At 35.2% G+C, this 26976-nt stretch overlaps 1 protein-coding gene across 2 annotated transcripts in view; it reads right to left on the minus strand.

Moving 5' to 3' along the window:
- Positions 1 to 26976, minus strand: part of SNTG1 (syntrophin gamma 1) — a 318063-nt gene that overhangs the window by 138930 nt on the left and 152157 nt on the right. For both annotated transcript variants that reach the window (XM_088057611.1, XM_088057609.1), the window contains exons 2-3: positions 15356 to 15410; positions 4603 to 4737 (exon numbers count right to left, since the gene is read on the minus strand). In XM_088057611.1, the coding sequence (XP_087913737.1) occupies positions 4603 to 4737; positions 15356 to 15382 (162 nt within the window). In that variant the 5' untranslated portion in view covers positions 15383 to 15410. The remainder of the gene's footprint in view (positions 1 to 4602; positions 4738 to 15355; positions 15411 to 26976) is intronic.

Here is a 26976-nt window from a genome sequence, read left to right on the forward strand (position 1 = left end):
GAAATTTAAAAATCAAGAAAAATATTCTATTGTGTAAAGATTTTAATTTAAAAATCAAGAAAAACTTTCTATTGTGTAAAGATTTTAATTTAAATTACTTTTTTATACGAAACTAAAAAAATAAACAATCTCTAACAACTAATTTTTTAATATTATATGGGCTTTGTATATATTTATGAATATTTCAGGACTTGATTTCACAATAGCATAAAGACAGCTCTAAAAGTGAAATATCATATTTTTTTATGTTTACAGTAAAAAAAAAAAAAAAGACTGTGTGGTTAACAATATCAGAAAACAGATCTGGCTGCAGTGCAAAAACGTGAAAGTGTTACATCCTGGCCCTGGTAAAGGTGTTTATTGATAGTTTTTTCCTTATTGTAAAACCAATTACAGTCCATAGGCTACATTTAGATACTATTGTATCAACCTCAGTTAAACACTTGTACAAATGCCATGCTACTTTGAGAGCTGTTGCTCTATCAATTTAAAAAAAAGCCCCTTTCATTCCCTTTTTATTAGTATTGAGTTATGACTGACCTTCACAAAAATTTCCCCCAAAGAACCTTAATTAAAAAAATCAAACCACTAAAAGAATTTATTAATGTTTAATGCATTAATGTGTTTACTGCACAGCAGCATAGAAATAAATTACTTGAAAGAAATGTGACTCATCCGTGTGCTAGTATCAGGTGAGTTAGCAGTATTTTGTAAAATCTATGAACCTTTAAAAGAGCATTTAAGAAAATTTTGTAAAAATGCAAACTATCCCAGTAGCTAACAATTTGCCAGCTGCTTGCAGTTTATTTTGATTCCTTTAGAAAAAAAGAGTAGCTGATTGAAATCATCCAGCCTGTCAGATGGTACATTGTCATATCCTTAATTTATGGATCTCACATGCACATAGATTCTATGTGTAGAAAAAATTCTGAGTAGAATTAATAAACAAAATTTATTAAAGAAAATCCACAGCTTCCTAGACAGATAAACTACTTATCTTGATATAGCACAATAATCTTTTTCCTTCAATTTCAGATGTTCATGAAAGGTGACAGAAACTGTGAGGATTAACTCTAAAATAAAAATATTGATTCTGGAATGGCCAATATCAAAAATCTTTCCTAGGAACAATTCTACTTCAGATATGCCATACCTTAGGCTATCTCCTCTCCCATCACAGCTGTCACCAAGTTCAGCATTAGGCTATCCTGGCTATTCCAGGCTATTCACACGTATGTCTAAAAAGCGTGGGAGCTGCCTCGCCGCACGTTGTTATATGGAACATCATACAACAACCTTTTGTGAGCATAATTTCAAGTAACTCAAGAAATATGCTTAAAAGAATATATAAAGATATTATCTAATTCTTCCATCAATAGTGATGAGGTTCCTACATGGTTTAGTTCAGCTGTTTTCGGGACACTTTGTAGCTGCTCTGGGAGAAAAAGGTGTACCTGACCTAAGGGGTTGTTATCTTCCAACACGAGCTACTCCAACTGAGGCACTTCCCATGATATAAAGCCTCTCTACAGGCAAGGATTTGATTTGTATTAGTAATAACACTTGCTTCTACACTTTGAGTTTCATAATGTGTTCTCATCCCATTTTCGGTCATTTCCACTGGAGCTCAGCTATACATTGGATATCTGCTAGCAGCATGATGCTGAACCTGCTACATTTCTTTGTCTTGGAAAGCAAGACTTTCTTACTGCACACAAAAATAAATATATTTAATACTTATTGATGCAACTGATGCTCAGATTTAGATGTACTTTATGATCATTTGAATGATGGTTGATGCTGTGTGGAATTGCTATAGGTACAAGGGCTGCATGACCCTCATTAACGCTTATCTTTTTTTTTCAGCCCACTAAAGAAACAGATGCTTTATTTTTTTTGTGTATAGAACTTATAGAATTTATTTTGCTTATAATCTTTTATACATTTTATTTTCTCACTTCAAACAGTATACAATGAAAGAAGAAACAATGTTTTTTTTCCACCTCTTTAGTTTGGAAACTAGAACTGTTTAACACCAAAAGGAAGTGTTCTAAATTAAGAACTAGGTCCTTATCCCACACGCTCACATTAAACAGCACTTCATTCCTAAGGAGCCATTGATTTTATTTAGATTATTCTGCAGGATGCAGATCTGGATGCTGCTGGAACGTTAAGTGCCTGTTTAAAGTCTGTCCTACACAGAGGAGCATGCAAATTGATTCAGACTCAACAAACAGAAGAGATACTGTTCTGAACTAGAAACACAGCCTTTCGTTCCATACCAGTGCAGCAGTGATACAACAAAACCTTATAATCAAATTAATTGAAGATTATTTTTTAAACAGATTAAAAATTACTTTTACTGTAGCTACTTGTCTTTAAAATTTAACAATATTACTGTTCCTCAGTTACAAATTTTATATTTATGCTTAAAGAGTTTATTCTCTGAGGTATTCAATGTCAGTTATTAATGAAAACCCTTGCTTTGTAGAATTCAGGTAAAAGAAAGATAAATGCAGTCAGTTATCTAGAATGACAGAAAGAACAAAACAAAATCAAGCAAATAAGTAAAGCATAAGAAAAACAAACAAACAAACAAACAAATTAAACCTAATAAATCAGGAATAAAACTGAGGGAAAATAGAAAAAAGAAAAAGAAAAAAAAAAGGAAGCCTGTGGGATTTATGTTATTACAGTATACAATCAAGGCACATGATTCCAGATTATTCAAATTACCTGTGACAAAAGGACAGTTACCTCTCTGTGAAATGCCAATCATCCTTAGTTGGAATTAATTTATTGCTAACAAACCTAGTCTTAAACCCAAAGGAAATCATGGTAAGGTGTTCAAAAGTCACTCCTCTAACAATGACACTTCCAGGAAAAAGAAACTTTGCATCAACACAGTAATATCAATAAATTAGTGAGTTATGCATTGAATATGCAAATAACATGGGGATGTTTAACAGGGGAAGCAAATAATCCATTATTTTCTACAGAGCCTTTGCAAATCTAAGGAGAGGAAAACTGTAAGAGAAAGCCTTGCTGTAAAAAGGAGAAAAAAATTAATATGCATTTCATGAAGACATTAAAATAACAAGTTCAGCAGGATATTACAGATATTGCAGCAGAATAATGAAAGTAATATTTCTGAGTGATAAAATCTTTTAATAAATAATGTCAGAATAGTATTGGTGGAATAATGGTGCCACAGTGTATGTTGCTAATTGAACAACTACAGCTTGAGCTTTAATTCATAACTTTTTTCTATCCTGACTGCTGGATGTCCTGTCTATTGAGGAACAGAGGAATCTGATTGGTAAAAGGAGCATCTATATTCCATATAAAGTATACAGACCTGTATTAGAAAACTGCATTTTTTCAGCATGAAACAGTCAGAATCTAAGGTCAGATTTGTCATGCAAATAAACCCAGACTCTATGGAGACTGTAGGCAATGTGTTCCTCTCGTTTCAGAGAAAAGCTCTGAAGAATTCACCTTGAGATATTCATAATCATGAGAAGGATAATTTGATACATTTTTTCATTAATCTTTCACACTCTTTGCACTGTTAACATTTTAGCAATTTATTTTTCATTTGTGCTTTGCATCTTTTTTATTGTACTTGTGTTTAGAGATGCAAGTATGTGGCAACAGCAGCAATTAAATAATAAAACACGTAAGAGCATTAACAAAACATTTTTATAAACAGATATCACACTACTAGGCCTCACAAGATTTAACACAAAATTCTATGATTATCTAACTTTTCTCAAAGGGAGACCAGAAGGTTTATGATAGTTTCACATAAATCTTAAAAATATCTCTACAAAATATAATTATAGAATCTATAAAAATGTCTCCAGAAAAGGATACTAAATGTTTTCTATTATTTTTGTACCTATCTCCTAATATTAAATAAAAACTTTGCATTACAATAGATCTAAACCCCACAATCTTATTCTATATAAAATTTTACAGATCTTCTAAATAATTGTTGTTTCTCATGCACAAAATTCAACATGATGTTTAAATAAGGAATCTGACACATCATGTAAAAGCAGTAACACACAAACCCCCATATCCCAGTGTTCCATCTCTGCTAACATGATATGCTGTTGAAGCTGGTGACCCTCGCAGCACTGCTGAAGCCTAGTGCTGGGCTACCACAGGAAGGACTCCAAGCAGCAGAGGATAAAAGGCAACTCCTCTACCAGCAAAGCCCTGCCATAAGTATCTTACCAACTCCACAGACAATACTCAGACACTTAAGTACACTGAGGTATCTTTACGCCCTGCAAAAACCACTGCTCGTGTCATTCCTCCCACATTCAGTGGCTCCAATACCCAAGGGTGAGTGAAGAGAAACAGTACTGCAGTCATGCATAAAACTTATTATCTTATTGCTGTTTTTTTAGATGAGTATTGCTAATATTTATTCACAAAAGAAACATTTAAATACACTTAGTGTTAACAGTATAAAATGAAATACCAGTCCATGGGAGCAAATGCATACAGATGTGTGTATGCACCCCCCCCCACATACACACAGCACTTTTTCTTTGTAAAAAACATCTTAAAGAAGAAATAAAAACTACTTACACCAGAATAGAAAGGCTCACCAGACACACAGATCACATCCTGCTCCTGGATCATCAAAATATCTTTGGCTAAGTGCAGTCGCACTTTGAAAGGCTCCTGATTACCATCCTGCAGCAAACAAACCCCTGTCTTTGTCTTTAAGGAGGGAATAAAGGGAAAGAAAAGAATTCAGTTAGCTCTTAGAATTGTTAGAAGTGGTGATTGAATAAGAATACTTGATAGATAGGTACAGTCATCATAAACAAAACTATTTTCAATGATCACTGTGTTTAGACTATACGAGAACAAATGCTACCCTAGTAAACAGTAAAGGCTGTTTTTGTAATAACAGATTTTGCAATAATAAGGTGCTGTTTCACCCATGATCATTTTGTGAAACTCTTTCCAAATTGCTTCAAATCAACTGTGCTCTTATGTTCTGTCTTTTCATTAAATTATGACACCCCATATGACACAAAATAAAAGCTGATCCTCCACATACTACACCATTTTTGACACAGAAACACACACAATGACACCTCCAAACTAGCCAGATGTGAGTACCAACAGCTACATTAACCCAGTTGTGGGCTATTTATTCCTTGTCTGTGAATACAACATTTATTCAACTTTTTAATGTTCCTTTTCAAATGAGGATGAGCTAAGAATAAGAGAAAAAAAAAAAAAATACTAAACTCCCTGCAGTAACTTAGTTCTTGCTCCATTTCTGTATTTTACATTTATGGCTAAAGATCAGGAATTCTGTAGGATTCTTCAATATATAAAAATTATTTTTCAGCAATTAACAGTGCCTTTGCAGTAGTACCTACTTGTACTATCTTTTGGAACATTATACATGAGAGGGTGAGCATGAAAAAGTTGGCACATGGAAGTACCATCAGTATTTAATTTTTCCTGAAGATTATGTTGAAAATAGCACTCTTTGTAACACTTAGTCAATGGACAAAATTCCCACTGGTAGAGCATTTTTTTTGTATGAGAAATCTGAGTACAAACAATCTAAAAAAAGCCTTACAAGTGGTTTACCAGCATAAGTATTTGCATAGATAGAAATATATAGAGATATAGAGATATAGATATATACACGTGTCTCAGAAGAAAATTCACATATAAAAAGTATTGAAAACCTCTGACTCATCAGTACCAATAATACAACTTTCACTGTCTTCATAGAGGTCAGATTTCAATCCACCAACTGTAAAAAGTTGGCTTAAGAGGAGATAAAGAAAAGTATTTCTCTGAACTTTAAGTGCCAAGGTTGACCTGGCTGAATCTGAGGGCTCTTTCTCAGACAAGAGTTTAAAAGAGGATTTGGAAGATCTCCCCATAATGTGCTCTTACATCCATAGCATGGAGAGAACAAACACAAATATGGAACTGACAGTAGGCCACCAGCAAAAGAGAAGTTTAAATCTCTCTCACAAGGCTTTCAAAGAGGTGGAAAGGTCGAGGACAATCTTTAAATAGCTTTATACAATGTTCTCCACTGACACTGTTCTGTCACTTCTGCTCCATACTCAACACTCAAACTTCGGAAATTGTTTTTCCTTGGATGCCAGAAGCAAATGTGTATAACTCAGCCATGAATTTGAAAGTGGCACTGACATTGCTTGTATTCTTTTTGATCTAGGTAAGAAGAAGGAGAAAATGAAGAGCTCCATGCATTGAACTCACTGAGATCAGTTGAATCTCTGGTCAACAGTCATCCTACACCATTTTTCTAAAATTAAGGCTTGTTTTTTTTTTTGGTTTGTTTTTTTTTTTTTTTTTTTGTGAACAAGGTAAGAGAGAAACGTGCACAGATAAAATAAATGGATCACAGACGGAGTTAGATTTTCAGTAACACTGAAAAATTCTCCCATATCATACATAAAATGCTACAATATCAAAATGAAGAGTGGTTATATCCTTTGAACTTCTTTACAAACTAAGATGCCTCCTCTCTCCTTGGAGTGGTAAAGTGAAAGGGGAAGTTGAACAATGTGAATTGTAAATAATTACGGTCAAACAAAGGGGCTAACACTTAGAAAATGCCTTTCTTCTGCAGAAAAGTTTGCAACATGCCTTTCCTCCTCCCTGGAAAACTGGCAGTAGAATAAATTCTGCCTCTCATACACTGGGTATAGTAACTCTGCAATCTTACATGATTGCACATTTCTGATTTAGTCAGTAACCTTATAAAATCTCTGGAGTCTTTCTGCAAAAGCTGAGGGGCTACTTGTAGGAATTAGAGGCAACCACAGCAGGAACAATTAGACATTAGAATAAAATTAAAATTCAAGTCAGTTTCTAAATGCATATGAGCTGAGCTTATTCAGCCTGAACAAGGAAATCAAGCTTAGGTACAGCAAAATATTGTGGCCCTTGGAAAGATTGATCACACACACTCAGGGACCTTATTTACGTCAGACATTCTAAAATGTAATGAACCACTTTACTGTTGTTGGGTTTTATGAAAGCTAGTTTACAATACAGTTCAAAATTAAATCTTCAATTATACTACCTCCTTCTCTCTCCTACCTGACAGCTGCATTAACAACCATGTTAAGTAGAAGAATGTAGTTGAGTTTCATTAGGTAATTTCAAAAGAAGACCTTGAGAACAAAGACTGGAATTTAATTGTTTCATTTTTGTCTGTTGAAACCACTTTCTTGCTCCTTTCATCCACCTCCTTCAAAGTATTCCACAAACTAAGTAAAATAAAGATTTGAGCTCCTGTTCCACAGCTGGAAATTAGGAAAGACAACCTGTATATATACTTTCATGTAAACTGTTGTGCACATCAAATTTTTTTATTCATGTGGCCCCAGAAAAAAAAATTCTGATCAGCTGTATAGCCTACAGCCCTGCCCTCTCTCATATTTGAAGAGCTTAGATGGTGTGCATGTGTGTGTGCATGTGTGTGAGAGGTGTGGGAGTGCAGAGCTATGGCTGATATATGCTTTTGTTCCTGATACCAATTCCTAAGACATTCCATGTGAGGCTGTGCTAAAACTTTTCCCTTTAAGCCTTCCCCATGTCACTGGCAGAGGGTTGAGCCTTGCTCCTGTCTTACAGCAATAAGACACAAACAGCACATTGGCTGATCTGCTGGGCCATGCAAGGCATCCTCTGGTGCTCAAATGTGTGATACACTGCATCACCTCACAGCAAACATGCAGAGAGAAGCAGAGCTCAGCTGATAACAGTTTGTTAAGGCAATAAACCTTGACTGAGCCCAAATCACCAAGAACATCATCATATTTATGGAGTTGGGCTCCTGTGCTGCAAAGATGAAAGAAAGATGAAGAAAACAGTGTTTCAAGTTGCACATTTTTATGAAGCAGAGGAGGTGTGTTAAGGAATGCATATAGAAGCATTGTAAAGAGGTGAAAAAGAAAGTTTCCATATGAGAGAGGAGCCTGTGGCTTCAAGCAAAAGCAGTGATGAAGGAAGGTAGTGGTACCTAAGTAACAGGTGCAGTGAATGCTGCACCCACACAAGGCTGCCTCTGTCATCTCATTCAATACGGTTTTAAGCTGACTTAGATGAGAATATTGATGTGGCAAGGGCTGATGTCCTGGAAACTGCTTACAGTTCCTGAACTAATATAATTACAAGAGGGGATGAAAACTGATTTCCCTTTGCTTTGACACACCAGTCTGTGGTGAACTTTCTGCTTCAGACTGCTTTCCAGAGAATATGGTCAAACTCTGATCATTATTAGCAACAAGGCAGACAAAAAAGACCACTTAAAAATTATACCCTAACTTAGAGCACAATGTCCATAGGGACCGTGTAAAAGACCTGGCCTAAAGATTCCTTTCCTAAAAGGAATTTAGAAGTTCTTACATACCAAAACACACATTCCACATTTGTTAAATGGCCTTCACAAATATTTAAGGATTCATTTCAGAGGAAATACACATGAAAGCTACAGTTTCTACATTTATACTAGCAGCAGAGTACCTACAAAACACATATCAAAATAAATACCACAAGAGAAACATCATTAAAGTTACCTGTTGATTTAGAAGGCAATTTCCTGCAGAATTTCCAAAATAAATATTTTTTTAAATTTATCTGGCCTATAAAAGTCTGCTAGCAGATTTTATGGGTGTTTTTTTTATTTTTTTTTATGTTTTTTTTTTCCTTGTCATTCATGACAAGGAAAAAAAATTCTAAAACATTTCCTTTGTTTTTTTCCTCAATGAGAGTTTCTCAGTCTTTCAGGCAATTTTAAGTACTCATAATTTAGTATTATTAGTACTCATTAGTTTTCAAGACATGGCTATATCTTCTCCTTCATCTATGTCTTTGGCCCTACAGTAATAAAACAATTTATTTAGCTTTGATTCTCATAGTTTTATGTCAGTAGGAAGACTTCAACAAATATCCCAGAATAGTTTAGTCCACAAACAAGTTGAAGAAAGAAAGAGGAAAAAAAATAAAATCTTGGCACATTTTCTATACAAGGTGACCTGGATTTTTAGTTTTTACTTTGACTATTATGTCCTAAAATAAAGTAAGCCTCTGCAATTTGGTTTTAAGCCCTGAAATTTATTTCTACTATCAAGAACATGATAGCAGTAAGGAGAATGGCTTACAAAACTGCCTTAAATGTGTACCTAGCTCCTTCAGATTAATATCTACCCTTTTGGGTGCTTATTCGAACTGAGGCTGACCTCTGAATATTTGGAGATATGCCTGTCACTGCTTCATAATCGTAAGTATAATAATAAAAAAGGAAATTGAATCAGAGGTTTAAGGAGGTAATGGCATTGGATTTAAGGAGCTAATAGCAATGGATTCAAGAGGAAGGAATATGTGTCAGAACCATATATGGGATGTTTTTTGAACAGTCCAGTTACACATTCTGTGGAGGTATTGCTAGCTTAAGTGAAAAGCACTTATACTGTCAAAAATTGGAATGCAGCCCAGACACACAAGGATGTGTTCAGCTTGTCATTCAGAGCCTCTTCAATCAGATACCAACATTTTCCAATCCCAGGGACAGCAAGTCCATTCCTGCATGTGAATTATACTCCAGTCTGAAAGAACTGCAGAAAAATTCTGAATTTGGACTTGAACTTATTTTAATTTGATTTGTCAGGTATTTTTCAGGTAAGCATTTATTGTGGTACTCTTTCTAAGTGATTTTATTGAAAGAATGAATTCTTATAGAGAAAGTCCTTCCTTCATACATAAATTAAACATCTGGAAAAAAAATATGTATTTATGTAAATATGTATATATATTAACTTCTTGCTAAGCTAAGATACTTTTTTGGAGTGAATTTTTTATTTTTCTGACACTGTAAGGATGCCACTGTCATGTCTGAAATTCCAATGAGTTTAGTGTGACTATGGAGTTGAACCCAAGAGGTAAGGAAATATAAAATTGAAGACTATTGTGAGAACATGTATTTTTCTTCAAATTTACTGCACCTATTACATGACATTCTAATGGATATTGTAAATTACGAGTCATTTTCCATCATGTGATTTTGAGATTAAATCATGAGCTGAAGCTCCATTTAAGAAAAATCCCAGAAACCCATGGTATTAGAAATCCCACTTTTAATTTAACAGGATTTATAAAGAAAGGAAAACAGCAGCTTAGTCTGAAATGTGTAAATCAAAAAATGGTATAAAGCTGATCAGTAATAGACCATAAAAGTCTATAACAACATTTAGGGAATAAATTCACAAGAAAGTTAAATATGGCTTAAAATTTAAAACACGTTTTGTTGCGGGAAAGTTCGTTCCCCCCCACTCCCCCCCAGCTAGATGTTGAAATAGAGGTCACTACACCTTTGAATAACAGAACACATCAAATTATAAAGCTTGTGAAGTCTACAAGAATATTTATAGGATTCATAAAGCAGAGGACAAACAGTTTACCAATTCAAATTAATCCTTCAAAGAAAAAATGGACACTACTGTGAAAAAAAAAAAGAATATAGTGTCAACAGGAAAACGAATGCAGTATTTATTAACTTGAATAAGTCTGATGTTATATTAGAGGGGGGGAAAAGCCAAGCTATTAGAAGTAAAGAATGAGATTTCAAAAAGTTAGAAAGCTACTAATGCAGCTTGTTCATAAAGTAGAAGGAAAATATTAACTTAAAAAGAAAAAAATAACAGGGGAAAATGTTCTAATGCATTATAATCATCTCAAGTCTTCAACAGAAGGATACTTTCACTGCAAAGGACAGTATTATGTCAGAGACTGAGGTTATCTTCCAAGAGATAGTTTTCAGAATATAGAATAAGGTCAAGTGAGTACAGGAGAGCGTTTTAAGAACCCAGTGACTCTGTGATTTATGCTCTTGTAAAGTTCAAAAAGCTCGGGATAAAGGGTAAGAGAGGAGCTGGATAGTCTTATGGTTTAGAAATTGTTAAATAGCAGAGCAGACAAAATGGATATATTTGCTGATCACTGAGGGAAAAAAGTATGGAATACTGAATAACAAAGTATGAAACAGTGAAAAAAAAATCCCACAAGCAGAAAACAAAGAAGCCAAACACACACAAACACACACAGACAAAAAAAAAAACAAAACAAAAAAAACCCAACAAGTTAAAAAGTCATCTCCTTAGATAACACATAGTTTCCCTTAAAAAAATACGTGTATGTGTGTATGGTCTCCATTGTCTAGCATGGAAGTTATTTTCTTGCAGAATAAAACTACTTTAAGGTACCCTGAAAGGCAAGACAGTTTGAAGATAAGGTGCTTGGGGGAGAAAATAATCATTAGGATCCTAGAAGTCATTTTGATATTGAAAACAAACTCTACCTGTCTACATATCTGTGTTTAATCTCACATTATAATAACCCTGACTGCTCGAATCAGATCTGCTGTAGGAACTTAGGCACAAAGTGCACATGCAGATACCTGTAAGGAGACAAGACCATTTCAGTGCCCAAATCTCAAACCAAATCTCACTAGCAGACACTAGAAGAAATTAGGGATGCATGAAAGCATCAGTACAATGAAAGAACTAAGGTTCCCTCAGAGACCTCCAGTGCACTAGAGCAGCAGCTAATTAGAATGAAAAGTCATTTAAGGAAAAATAAAAAATTAGTATGTCATGGACACCATGAAAAACATGCTTTAGCCTCAGTACATCTATGTGGAAAATTTTTGCTTTATGCTAATTGAAACTCAGCTCAAACCATTTACTGTCATTACTAAGGATGGAAGTACCAACAAGAATCTGAGCTGCATTCACCAGTTTGGGAGAGCAAGCTCAGTTCTTCTGCAGTGTAGTGGCTACAGCACCAGGATATGCAGGTGAAAGGAAACGAAAAGGGGAGGAGGAAGATCAATTAGTCAAGATGCTTCACAAAAGATGTTATTGCCATTATTAAAAACTTCTTAGGAACTATTCTGGCATAGAGATATTTTTCCCACATATGTAGCATGACTGAGAATTTAATACAATAAGGTATGAAGCCTGAAAGTTTTAAATGCATTGACTAGAGAAGCAATTAAACAAAAATACCTGGTGCAAAGTGTACAGCTACTTTACCTTTCATATCAATAGTTGAAATAAATAAAACATCAGCAAAATATTTGTGGCTTGAAGTGACTAAACTAATGCCAAAGATGTGACAAGATGGAATAGAACCACAAGCTAATTAAGGATGTACTGGCACAATGGTCTTTTTTTAAGCCACTACCACCACTTGGATACAAAGCTCAAGTAACAGATGGAATTTTGGTGACAAATCTGGCAAACTTTAAGGTATGAAGAAAATTTTATTAAAAGTAATAGATGAAAGATATATATTGTGTCTTGAAATAGCTGACCTGATTACACCTTATATTGACCTCAAGTGAAATATTTTATTAAGTAATTAATTAATACTTGGATGTACGATATTTAAAGTCCATCCCTGCCCAGATCCATCAGTCAAAGCTCAAAGGACTACAGGACCATGACAACAGGTGGGAACCCAAATTAGGGACTCAGAAAGGGACACCCAGTCTGGGTCCCCTGCCAGGGCTGTCCTAGAACAGCTTCAGCTCCAGTGTCCGAGTGTGAAACCCGTAATGGTAAGAAAATGCCATAAACACCTCTTGGAGTAAGTGGAGGTCAGTGCCTGGGAGCATGGACACACAATGGAATGCAGTTTTGCATTGCACAGGACCCATTATGGGATGTTTAGCGGAGGAACCAAAGGCAGGGGAAGGGATTCAGTGCTTTGTGGTGGGAAATGAGTACCTGAAAATAGAGACTTAAGGTGGAAAAAATGGGACTGGTGCAGTTTTCTAGTCAGTGTGTTTGTCAGGCCATGACCCAAGCCCAACTTAGACTGGGAGACTGGAGACTGGGATTCAGAGATAGGTGCTGGGCACACTGGGCAAACTGTCTAAACCCCACTGCTGGCGGCACTCACAACGTGAGCGAGTGAGATATAAACATCTACATGTACATATACTCTAATAAGTGGACCTCAATCCTGCTCAGCCAGAGAGGGGAAGAGCATGAGGGCATTGGTGCTGTTTGTGAGTGCTCTATGTGCTGCTATTGGATCTGTGTAGCCCATCATGTACATAAAAATATATATGGATACATGCAGTGTGTATGTGTGCTCTGCCTCCATATGCCTACTGGGGATACATCTTCACCCTCATGACTCTTCTGGGCACATGGAGCTGCAGCAGCCTCCCCTCTCTTGGGCTTTCAGATCTAGTTCATTGTATTTTCCCTCAAAGAAAAATCAAAGCAGATGATGCATTACAATCATAGCGCTAAGGATTTAGTTATAAATGACACTATATGCAAGCATAAGGCTGATGATTATTTATTTAGAGACAGGCATTTGATGAAAGTAGGTTGAAAATCTGTATTTTATTAACTTCTTTTTGGGAGGACAGAGATGGACCATAGTCTTGGAAGTGACACCACTGATTCTGTGCTACAAACCCCATTTTACATAAAACATACAAACTGGGGTTGAATCCACCTCATTTAATTTTATTTAAATGTCAGTTAAAGGATTTTCTTTGCCATTTCCAGATTGTGGAGTTTTTTTTGGATGGGTTGAATCATCCTCTCCTTCCCTTGTCTACCATGGAAGCTCCACAAATCAGCTGATTTTTAAAGAGCTAAATTTGAAATGAATGTCCCCATTAGAAACTAGATATGGAATGAAACAGATCTGTCTGTACAGTACTTGTGCTGTAAAGGCTAAGACAGGACACATATGCCAAGTCATCTTTCTGTGGCTGCTCTTGTCATTATATCTGCTGGACACAGAGTGAAGTTAATTGCCCCTAAAGAGTCTATAGAGTTTAACGAATAGCATAAAAAACTATGAAAATAATACTTATCTTCCTCTTTACCTGAATAAGTGCATTAAAAATAAATAAATAAATAAATAAATAAATAATAATAATAATAATAATAATAATAATAATAATAATAATAATAATAATAACAGTACCAAATAACATGCTTTATAAGCCCTAATAACATGCTTTAACTCTTGGTCAGCCATGAAGCAGTTAGGAGGTGGGACTACGTGATCATTTCAAGCTCCTTCCAACTGAAAATATTCTATTTGAAAAGCTAAACCTCAAGATTAATAAGAATGCTTTCTTCCATGCCAATAATCTGGGATATACTGCTATAGAATTTACACCATGCATCTTCTGAGGTATTAAAGCCTGCTATATACCATCCTGGAAAAACATCACAGTATTCCTTCCCAAAGGCAAGGTTCATTTTAATATTACTTTTTCACCCTACTACTCCTTTCAGATACTGTCATGATTAAGTGTTTATTCTGCTTATTTTCTCTTCTCCCCTAATTTATTCCAACTGATTCTCAAGTCACAATTGGTTTTAGCTGCAGTTAGTTCTTCATTTTAGTCCTGTTCCAATCCCTTCACTTGTATTTTTTCATGGGATCATGGTCTTAAAGTTCTAGCCAGTTTTCTTGTTTCCATTCCTACCTTCCTTAATGCTGTTTGTGGTTTTCAGTTTACAGGTAATTGTCATTATTTTTTAATTATAATAAGGCACTAAAATCATTACATAATTTGCTATAAATTGTTCTCACTGTGTCTCAATTGCTGAAGTTGTTAAAATCACATTAAAACAATTGTTCATAGACAATCACTGAGTAAATAAGATGCCCTTGCTAATGTCTACAAATACATTTTATTTGCTTTCTTTAAGGCAAATTAGTATAAACACAGAAAGCACTTCCCTCATCTCTAGTGGAGGGAGACTGAAGTACTTTGCACTGACATTACGAAACTAATTCTAGGCAAAAATTACTCTCTTACCTCACTAAATCTGAATGGAATTGCTTTTCATTTCGGTCATCTTCACAGCTTCCCTTCTCCCCACCCACCTCCCTCCCATACGTCTACATTTCCCCCTTGATTCTGCTGAGCAGCACCAGATTCCTGACTCCACTGATGTTTTTCTTCATGCACAGGCTTTCAGATATAAACAATTCAAGAATAGCAAAGCTCACACAAAATGTAGCTGCCTGCACCTACATTGTGCCTAAAGAGGTAAATGGGAACAAAGGTGAGATCTAGTGATAAATACACTTGAGCAAATTCTTTCATCTTTTACTACAAAGTCCATCTGCCACCATGAACTGATCAGCTGAATGACATCGACTATATAATTCCTAAAACTTCAGGGGGAAATAAAAAAGGGGGAAAAAAGGTATCTTCCATATAAAAAAGATTAAGAATTCAGTGATTTTCATTCTACTACTGTTTGAAAAAAAAATCTGATCCTACCTCTTCACAGGCGGTCCTGAAATCCATGTGCTATGACACAGCAAGTGATATTTGTCTAAAATGGAGAGAAAGATTTCATTAGAATGAAAAAGATATAGCAAAACATAAAAGTTAGCTGTCTGAGAGAAGTAACTGCTCCTCTCTTCGCTAGGTCCAGTTATAGCCATTGGTTAAAAGGAAAAATGATCAAAGTTGCAACAGGATTAGAAAGATGTTAGAAGTTGCTCCTGTTCTTATAAAGTACACAACCTGGTTTCATTGAATATAATCAAAGGAAGCTTGTGTTCCACCGCTTCCTCCCCTTCACAGGACATTCAAACATATTTTTCTTATTGCAAGTGTAAATTTCTTTCTTTTTGTGTTTTCCAATTTTTGTTTCATAAGTAAGAGTATACTCAAAAGTAACAAAAACAGAGACAATTAAGTGTTGCTCTTCAGAACATTCTCCTCTCTTTTAAAAAAAACCTTTTTTTTCTTTTCTTCCCGTATTAAAATCCATCACTCACCAGTATCTTTTGTCTCACATTTTATTAATGTACCTAATCTCTCCACAGAAGCTGCTGTCATTTAAGAGTGTGCCTACTTTGCAGAAATATTTATGAGTTGAAAAACAAATGTTAGAAAAGTCAGGAGTACAAGTGAGTGCTGGCAAAATGTCACACTAAATCCTGCGATTATTACTTTGCCTGGCCTTTACTTAAAGTGTGTGCATTGCTGTGGACACTTATGCATTCATTTATTTATGTGGTAAAGCCACTGGGACAGGATGTTAGCAGAGGCTACTGTCCTGCTGCTGGATCCACAATAGAACCACTCATGCACCAGTCAGTAACATTTTCAGGAAACACAAAACAGTCCTGGGCAAAACAGAAGTTTCATTCATTGTTATTTTGCGTTATGTGTTTGCCATTATTTGTATAGGTATAGTACTTGATCAACACAAAATTTGCATCACTAGCCTAAGTTTAAAATAAAATTTGAAATTCCTCACATAGTGCAAAAATTTAAGTCATAATACTTACAATTAAACTTCTTACTAATAATAAAATACTTCCATTAAGTGTCTTGATTTATTTTGCTGCCCTGAATGCAGTTTTATTGAACAGCACAGATATAAGGTTAATGTTCTCTATTTATTGAGCTCTGCCTGGTTCACAGCCTGTGCTCTAGACTAATTTCTAGCAGAGACAGCCTAGGTTGGCTAGGTTACAATTCAGTAATTTTAAAAAGGACCCATCAACATTCCTTCCTTATCAGCTTTACATGAGCACCAAGATCCAATAATGAACTGTAATTCTGCTATCAAAAGTGCTCATAAAATCAAGGTCACTATTACTGTTTCAAAGCTTTTCTCTCTGGTGGGTCAGTCATTGTGTTACAAAGTATGTTTCCTTGTAATCTTTATGAACTCTTTTATCAGCTGAGTAAACTGAAGTTGAAAAGAGACTTTACTCACCTTAGCCAAATATTCTGAGGACTTCTTAGCCTTCTGGAACTATAAGAGCATGCATCTTTGAAAAATAAACTGTAGTAATGAACAATGCTCTCCCTTCTTGGGCCCTGGTTATGGCAGGTCACTAATTCCTAGCGCAGTCAAAGTTTATTCTTTTGTGTTATGTTCTGCCTTAGTAAAAGCTCTGCAAAGTTTGGGTTTGGGTAACTTTGGTTCCACAGTCAATGACAGTTCCACTTTCTTTCTGTTTTAGCACTTCTTTGGTCTAAACCTTATCTAAACCTCTTCATTTCTATAACTCAGTATGACTCCATTTTTATTCTTTGTTTTTAGATATAATACATTTATTTACTTATTTCAGAAATACTTGTATTATCACAGGGAAAAAAAGAATTGTTACTAATAAAATATTGTCTAAAATGTAAAGCTGAAGCTACATAATTCTCAACACAAAATAAAACTCCTTGCAGAGAGTTTATGTGTTTCTCAGGCAGGCAACATCTAGTTACTAATCTTTGCAATACAGCTGCCACTGCTTCTGCTCCCCTCTATTTCCTACAGATTTTCATCTGCAGCTGCACAGAGAATGTAAGCCCATTATCAATGTTCTTTTTCTGACTATCAGCAATTTTATAACACTTGATATTTTACAAACAGCACACAGAAGGTTTGATTACAAAGTGCAGTACCCCATAAATCATCTCAGAAATGTCATTGTTTCCAGCATTTATACCCCAAATAAACACTCTAGATAATTAAATTACAGGAATACATATCATGCATCATACAGAAATGTTATATCTGATGGTGGTAAAAGCCCCAATGATTGCTAATTGTATCCTCCTGTAATACATGAAAAAAGGCAGAAAATATAAACCTAAGTAATTGCAAAAATAAAACATTTGCAAAATGATAAATTGTGAAACCCACTGCTTACAGATATCCGTGATAAGCTTCTTGTTAATCTCTGCAACCCCATCTCCAAATCACAGCCACTTTCACCTGAGCAACTTTCCAGCTCTCATAGAAGCTTCCTTCAGCCTATTTTTTTTTTTTTTTTTTTGCCCCTCCCCACCATTAGGCTGCTCTGGGACAAACTGTGCTTCAGAATGTGAGAAAGGAGCTGCCTGTGGCTTTGAATTCAGGAGGTGCAGAGGAAACAGCTCCAGGACAGAGCCTGGTTTGCAGAAAGCAGCGTGCCTTTCTCTAAAGGGGCTGGGAACCACTGCAATCAGAGATATGTAAACAAGCAAGCTTTGAAAAGTTACTTGCTGTCCTTTCAACTTGACTTGCAATCTGCATCTCCTCCAAAACTGAGTTATCAGACCTATTTAGCTCACCCCTGCTGATGCATGTAAAAGGAACAGTGTGTGACAGACAGGTAGAGAAGAGACTTTGACACCCCCTTGGCAGAAAAAGCAGTTATTCAATACTGAAGAAACATTTACCAAGCAGTATTTTTATGGCATTTGTGTTCTAAAGGGAAATCAATGGCTAAAGCATAATGGCAAAGATGAAGGCTATGGCAGCCCTCAGAGACAAAGCTTCATTTAGGATAATGCACTGAGCACTTGAGCTATGCTCTGATCTTCTTACAATAAATCAAGTCATATTCAAGTGCTATAATAGATGTAATTTCACAAAGTAATTCCATGACTGAATACTCCAGTATACAAGAATGAAATAAGATACCAAACAAAAAGAAAATTTCTTGTGTGCACAAATCAAGAAGACACACTTTGTGAAGTGTAGGAAATACCACAAGCCAAATGAAATACTACTGATAGTAGGAAACACTTAATTCTCAGCATTACTGGTGCAAAGGAAGAATCCAATACTGTATGCACAAACAAGTGTATGGAAAAATATTGCATTATCAAGTGCAGTTTTATTTAGCATATGATATCATTGCATACATCTTGTATATGTCTTACTTGATGGAGAAAAATCACAAGAAATTCTTACTTTCTGAGAAATGTCTGAACTGCTAATGGGGAAAGAGACTAAAACCATATTTCAAAGGCACAAATCACTGATCAGCAACTACTTATGATAATAGTTTACTACTAATGTTTGCCTGTTGAAATCCTTCTCCCTCCATTCTTGCCAAAATATTTTAGGCTCTACATTGTAAAAATGCCTGAAAAAAATCATACCTGTCATTTTTGTGTGTGTTAGGAAATTAAACATACATACATTTGTAACTCTGCAAAGCCCTTTTTTTTTTAGGCAATAATTAAAACTAAACCCCAAACATTATCTATTATAAATAGGAAAGTAGATTTAGAAATTATTCTTACATGTAGCATAGCTCTTCAGGAAATAAAAATATTTCTGGAAAAAGAGAAACATTACTTCAAAACCAAATTCCATGACTGCATATTCGTTCCATCCAGATTGCCACAAGGTGTTTGGTACTGGAAGAATAGTCAGAGGCATGCAGACACCACAGTAAATCAAAGGAGCAGTTGAGTAACTGCAGATTAATAAACCCTCATTCAGTTATTGCTTTCCAGCACATTTGAATTATATTTTGTTTGACCACTGAGTTACTTATGTTCAGTTAACATAATGATTTTTAGTAATTTACATATTGGATTCATTTGCTGAAAAATTTCTCAGCAAGTTGGCATCAGTCTTTAGATTCAAGCCTCATACCTCCTCACAAAGTTCAATACAGGAAGGGGGATCTGTATATCCATTGCACAGAATTACAGTTTTAGTAAATCAGTGTAAGAAGAAGGATGCTCACAAAGCTGGAGGACCCTAAGCTGTATGTACCTCAATCTACCTGAAAGGTGCAAGGACTGAGATGAACTTTGGAATCGGCAAACCTGTGCAGTTCTATGGCAGGGAGGAAAATAATTACCTGACAAAGCTTTTTAACAAAATGTCCAGCTCTTAGCAAAGCTTATGCTTCAAAAGAATTGAAGTTGGCAATTAGTAGCTAACATGGTTTTTAATGTTTCATTCATTTTACGTTGGTTAAAACCAGTATGGTATTTATCTGCCACTCATAATTTATTATGTTAGTGGCAAGCTTATTTAATACACAAGCCAAATTAATGATTCACTCTATAAACAACAATTTTTCCGTATTCAGTGATCCAGAAGGCAGTATTAACTGAGTGAATGCTTCTTGTTTGTTTATTCAGTGCTGTTTGCATTAACAATTACTTAGTGTCCCCCAGAACAAACACCCACAAAATGACCTAAGAAGTCACCCAGTCTGTTCTGGCTTGGCAAAAGAAAACTATTGCAAATGGCAAAAACAAAACAAAACCCAAAAACACCCAAAAACAGAACACACAATCTTTCAGAAAGAAAAGCAGCATTAGAGGAGAATAATCTGAAAACAGTGATATTAAATGGCAATGGGCTGTCGCTGTATGTCTTTATGTGAAATGAATTATGGAAAACTGGAGCATGAAAGTTTGGCTCTGGGTCAAAGTCTGGAAGGCTGTTAGGCAAAAAAATAAATCTTTTGCCTGGTTTCTCACTTTTCCAATGTTACCCTTTGGTGATTCAGTAGATGTGTCTAAATACAGTTATGTACGTGATTTCAAAGAGGATAGTGCACATGTCAGAGCCCAAGTTTGTACTGAATGTCTCCTTATTCTTCACTCCTCTGGAGGCTGCATGAACTGTAACATGATTTAGACAATTTCTCAGTTTTGCCTAAATAAAAGTGCCTTTTGTCAGAGATAAAAAGAAGTTCTTCTCTGACTACTTGGCACTGCAGTCTGGATTTTCCCTCCATTATCTCTCAACACAAAATTTTCATATAGAAGACATACTGGCACTCCTCTGCCAAGGCAGTTGTTTCACACTCAAATGTAAATTTCATGCCTCTGGCATTATGCCTAATGCCAATAATTCAGTGAGACTTTCCACATTATAGTACATCTTTTGATTTAACTTAAAAGAAACAAGCCAAAAACATTTTATCAGTGTCCTAAAGGAGGTTAGAAAATAAATTAATGGTTGTAAATACTTGAGAAGTACTTATCTGAGATTTTTAGATCCTCTATAAACACCTGACAAATACATTTATACCTGCATATATCAGGATGTCACATCCAGAGTTAATAGTAGTTCTTAATGAAAAAATAATCATTCACTGAGAAATTTTAAAAATCTGTATAACCTCATTAAAAAAAAAATCAAAATAATAGTATGCAATGAATAATGAAAATTGAAACCAGATTAAATTAAGAAAGGACATGATATCAGACTTATTACAGATTATTGAATTAAAATAATATGAATGTATTTTATGTCCAGTTTACAAAAGCATAAAAAAGCACATATTTCCAATCCTATAACCAAACCAATATTTGATTACGACCTTTCCTTATTTTGATGGGATTGAAATTAGTTGACTAAGGTCAACACATTTTCAGACTGTTTTATCATTAGGTTTTATGAAATGATTCCTACCATTGAAAAGAATATTCCTATTTCATATTCACAAAATCAAAAAACTGTCTATTTTACATTACCAACCTATGTATCACAACATAATACATTTGTAATGGCACTAGACCTTATCAGTACTTCCCACTGAGATGGCAACAGAAATTACAGCAGCCCACTAAAGTAAGTGGCATAATTCATCTTTCAGTGCATATTTTCATATTGTTATTTGGAGTTTGTTTTCTATTTAGAAATTGCCACCATCACAAATTTTGCAACTACAGTTAGTTTCTTTGCTGAAATAGAATTGGGCTATTAGATGTAAGAAGGTTTGAGCAATATGACTGGAAGCTACCAGATGATAAAGAAGATGGGCACAGAGGCAGTTTAGGAGTCTATAGAAGAAAACTGAGTCAGTGCAAGCTGGAAAAAACAGAAGAAACCAGCTACTTATTTTTGGTAAACAGCACTCCTGGCAGACACTGAATTCAAATGACTTCACTCTGGTATCAGAATCACCTAGGTTAAACAGCAGAGAACAAAAAAAACCCTGGAGGTTGTAAGAGCAAGACCACATATTTCCTATTTAAAGTGCATCCCTATTTAAGGCATCTCTGTGTTGCACTGCTGCTTAGACAAACTGCTCTTTACTGTGACAGATCATTGATCCTTGAATGCTGCTGATTTTCTCCACTACTGTTTTTTTTCCTTCCATTTTATAAAATATGAACTTACAGATTTCCCATAAATAATCAAGTCAATAACAACAACAAAAAAAAAATCGATTATTAGAAATATTTAAAGCAATGTGTTTAACTGACAATTTGAGGGATTTAGAATTAAGTCTGAACTGCAACTTAGCTTCTACTACCAGGTCCTGTAATCAACAGCAATATTCCTGTCTGAGAATTCCTATTACAATAAGCATGAATGCAATTCCAGTGGTCACAAATAAAACCTATGCATTGGTTTTATCATCCCTGGGACAGCATAGCTACAACAGACAGAAAGACCAAGGTTTATTGCAGTTGCTTCTAGTTTTGCCATATCTGAAAAGTCACTTATAAAGGCTACCAATAAAAAAACCCACTTCCTCAGGTTAAGGTAAAAAACCCAAGCAAATAAACAAAGAAACAAACAAAAAACCCCCCAAAAAACCCTAAAACAAAACAAAACAAAACACCCCAGTAACCTATTTCAAAGGGTTGCCAGCAAAGGAAGGAGGAATAATGCAGTGCATGAACTAGGAAATTCTAGTTAATAGACATACCATGATCATTTTTTTTATAGCCTTCACCACATTTCACTTTTTTTTTTTTTTTAGAGCAAATCTTTCTATATAGAAGAATTCAGTACTTATAGAAAACAAACACCAACAACTTGGCTCAAAATTAATCAACATAATTAGATCTTCCACTTGAGTTTTTGTATGATTGCAGCAAAATCCTCTTTAACTACTCAGGAATCCAGAAAGCAGGCATTTGTAGCAACACTGTTGTAATATCATCAAGTCAAGTTTATTTACTGTCAAACTATTCCTGCAGTAGTACATTGTCAAAACATATAAAAAGGGAATTTGAGGTATGCAAAATATGCCACATAGGAAAACACAGCACTGAAAGCACTGTCTAGTTAAAGTTAAGTAGCCAGTGAGAAATACTCTACAGCTAATTAGAAAATATCCCTGTGAGAGCAGCACCCCTCACTGAAAATCCTTTTTTATGGAAGTGATTTGAAATGGGATTGTGAAATGGTCATCCCAGCTGTCCATACATCCCTATCCTGCAGGGTGTTAATCCTGCTACAAGGCTATCACAGTAAGTCAGAAAAAAACACCAACGACTGTGTGCACCACTTTTAGAAGCAGAGGTTGATTCAGACAAACAATGGCTAGCGGTAAACTGTGCTGATCCAAGAACACTGAGTTGCCACACCATGAAACCTGTGCAGGGCACACATGGGTGGATAGCTGTAAGTAGTTCCCCTTTTTAATGGGTCACATTGTGGGAATTACTCATTCTAGTTATCACATTTTCTATATAATTTTATATATTATTTTAACTACTGTTCAGATTTTACTTAATTCATTCTTGAGCTCACTGAAAGCAAAGAAGACGAGCATTGAAAATCAGAAGGATTTTTCTTTGTAAAATCCTAGACACATTCATGATGCAAGGTAATTGTAATAAAGGTGGGACTAATATCACTAATTTCTTCTATGATTGTCTTTCACATCCCACTAAACATAGATGAAAAAAATATAATAAGAATGTGAAATATACAGTCAAGCAGACTGGAAGATGTTGAAGTCATGATGAAAAGGTTTTACCACAAGTGAAAAGAATGGGGAAGGGAATCTAAAACTTTGTAGGTCAGCAGAAAGGAGTTAAGGTACGTCAAACTGAGGAAGTTTTTGCTTCCTTGGGAACACTGAGGGTTGAGGAAGAAGAAGAAAACAACCTTCAACACAGTGAATGTGAAGGTTTGTGAAGCCACCATAGAAAAATTGATTCTAGGGAAATGCCAGACCCAAAATCAGACCCAAATCCCACAGGCATGGTAGTGTTATGCCAGTTGTTCTTCATAGAATTAAGCAATTCTAATTAAGAATTAAGCAAAAGTAATTAAGCAATGCCAGCAAATTCATCGTTCTTGTTCTTAAGCTGCTAGTACAGACTCTTCTATGGATTTAGTCCATGACAAGTAATACTCTCCAAAACAACAGGCTACATGACTCAGAAATTAGTAAAAGGGTGACTTTTAATAGTTTTCTCACAGCCACTCTACTGCATAGGAAAAGACAGTTAAAAACCATGGATGTAGGTTGTTTTATACAATTACCTCAATGCCAGAAGCCAGTTTCATTGATAGTGGTAAAAATGACCTAGGAACTTCATATTTTGGAAACTCACAAGAAAGTGGCAGAACGTAACTAGCTCAAATGACAGCTCTGAAGTGTCTACCCCTGAGAGTATCAGAAGATGCCTCATTATAGGTTACTTTTTACGTGAACTTTTTTTAAAAGTGGGTTCCAGTGGAAAATTTAGATTGTGAATGTGTAACAGAAACTGAGTCATACTGCATACGCAATGATGACTTAAATTTTTATACCTTTATTTAATTCAAGTATTTTTCAATGTTTAACCTATGTGAAAGATTTTAAGCATAAGTCTTGAAATCAAAAGGGACTGAAATTTCAAAAATTCCAATTATATCACCAAAATTCACCAGTGTAGTACACGAATATCTATATTGGTGCACTAAACAGTACCAAAGGACTTCTCCACTTCAGACACAGTCACTAAAGCAAAGCAGGAGTTTTGCTCTTCCTTTTTACTTTCCAAGCCTTTCAGACAAGAGACTAGGGGAGAGGACAGACTTCAGGTCACAATTTCTTTGTTAACTTTAAAATCTATTTCAGGGAATGGAAAGGTTATAGTTTAAAGACTCCATCCCCTCATCCTGTGGGGAACTAGTGGAAGCTATAGGGTTCTTTTTCAGTATACATCTTACCCCAAAGTAATGGAAGTAGGAACAAAATTTGAGACAGAGTGAGACTTCATTAATAAAAGCAACACAGCAACACAGTGACAGTCCAACAAGACTGATAAAAGAGGAAAAAGTATTTAACAGGAGGAGAGAAACATGATAGAAGAGGAAAGATATAGTTAATAAGAAAACCAAAGAAAGAAAAAATGTGAGAGGTGTAAATGGAAACATATTTTAAAACTAATTTAATTTCCTCATTACATACATTTATTTGCAAAGATAATTTTATTTTACTTTTTTTCATCAATAGTATTCCATATGCTAATTATGACTGGTAAGCTGAAGTAAAGTACTTTAGGCATATGGAAGAACCTAACTTCTTTACATATTGTTTTCTTTTCTTCCTCTCTCCTTCCTCCTAGCAGACTTTGGTAACAAAAGATAGAAACTGGAAAAAGAGAAGTATATGTAAATCTTAGGAATAAGCTGGCGATAAGTAATAATATCAAGGAAAGAGGGTCAGAGATGCAATAAGAAATAATTCCCTGCATTTTCAGTCACATGGCTATGCTAACTGGGCTTTATTTTAGAAAGCTTTACACAAGATTACCAGAACTATCAAAGTTCATTGCTTGTGACATGAAAACAAATTATTTCAATGCAGTTTTGGGTACCATCTAAATCACAATTGCTTATAAGCATCCTTTATCATTTTAGAAATATTAAAGTGAAAGACAGATATCTAAAGAGAACAAGCTTTGTACAGAAGTCCAGTGACACACTAAATTAAGAGAAATTTGATCAATGTTAGCACAAGACACTGAAGCAGGAAATGAATATGGGTGTTGTGGGGCTGTAAGGCATGTTTGAGGAGCTGAGATTTGGCAAACCTGTCACAAAGGAATGATTAAGGCAGGAAGTTCAGCTAAATTAAGATCATGCAGTAGAACAAAATACTATTTTTAGAATCTGTTGACGACCACATAGCCCAGGGAAAAAGACTAGCCTCTTGCTTCCAGGGTAAGTGACAGCAATGCCACCAGGGTAAACTACAAGGACATACTGAGAGTAAAGACAGACAAGTTAAATCTGAGACATATACATGACAATGAGAAATGATGGCTTAGCACTTGTTCTGTAAACTTAATTTCAAGGACTCTGCTACTCAGAGAACCCAAAAGGTATCTTCTTTTGCTAATTAACAAATACACCCAAGTAAAAAGCGATCTTAAGAAATCCTGGTATCATGCAGCTTTATCTGAGCTTGAAATTTTATCAGGGAAAAAAAAATGTGAAGTATAATATACTGACTTGAGAAGGAATCTTTTTTTGATGGTTCTAACTTCAAAAGTGTTTTCTAATGCTTGCCTGTGATACTTGATCATATTTTTAATTCTTCATAAAGCATAGCTGACTGATCCTGATTTTAAAGTAGATGAAAACTAGAATGCTAAAGAAGATATTAGAGAGTGTTTCACTCTTTGGGAAATGTTTCACTTTTGAAAATTAAGATTTTGTGTGTGTGTGTGTGTGTGTTGCTGATATTGCCTCTCCTAGCAACAGCACAACTTCCAGGTTGTTGCATTTCCTCATGGTTTTACAGCCATCAAACCCTGCCTAAAAAAATGGTTTTCTCCATGTTCTCATGTGTAATCTTCCTGCTGTTAAAACTAGTCAGGTTCTCTTTTTTTTAATTTTTCTTCTGAATACTAAGTGCCTTCTGTAAAAATAGTAGCGTTTTCAAGAAGCAGTTTTAACAATCATTAAAAGTGAACCTATAAAATATCATGAGAGTCTGACACTACTGCTGTGAGAACTTGTAACCTACCACTTGAACATGAGCATGATTTGAGAAAGATGATAAGGAGCGACAAGTAGTAAATATCCATCAACGTTCACAGTTATTTTAGATTCTTACAATGTGGTGGAAGAAACTGAAAAAAGTTTTTACATCTGTAAAAATCATGGGAGAAAAAACTTTCATGATTACTTTTTAATAGTACAAAAGAAAACAAAATCATCCTTAAGACATGTAGTCTCATGGTCTTCAACTCTCTCCTCTGAATTTTTAAAGAGACTGTCTTAGGGGAAAACCAACTGATAAACAATCTGCTGCCACAATTGCAGCATCATGTTTGAGAATACAGTATGTGCCACCTTCTTAATCTTGGTGTACATAAACTCCTTGTAAAACAGTGCTTCCTTCACTTTCAAAAACAAACCCCTCACTATGTAATGGGGTCATGAAACTGATCATGCTCAT

Source organism: Pseudopodoces humilis, chromosome 1 (assembly GCF_049639895.1).
Source record: "Pseudopodoces humilis isolate 2021_Gansu_Grassland_sample_001 chromosome 1, ASM4963989v1, whole genome shotgun sequence".
Lineage (NCBI taxonomy): Eukaryota > Metazoa > Chordata > Aves > Passeriformes > Paridae > Pseudopodoces > Pseudopodoces humilis.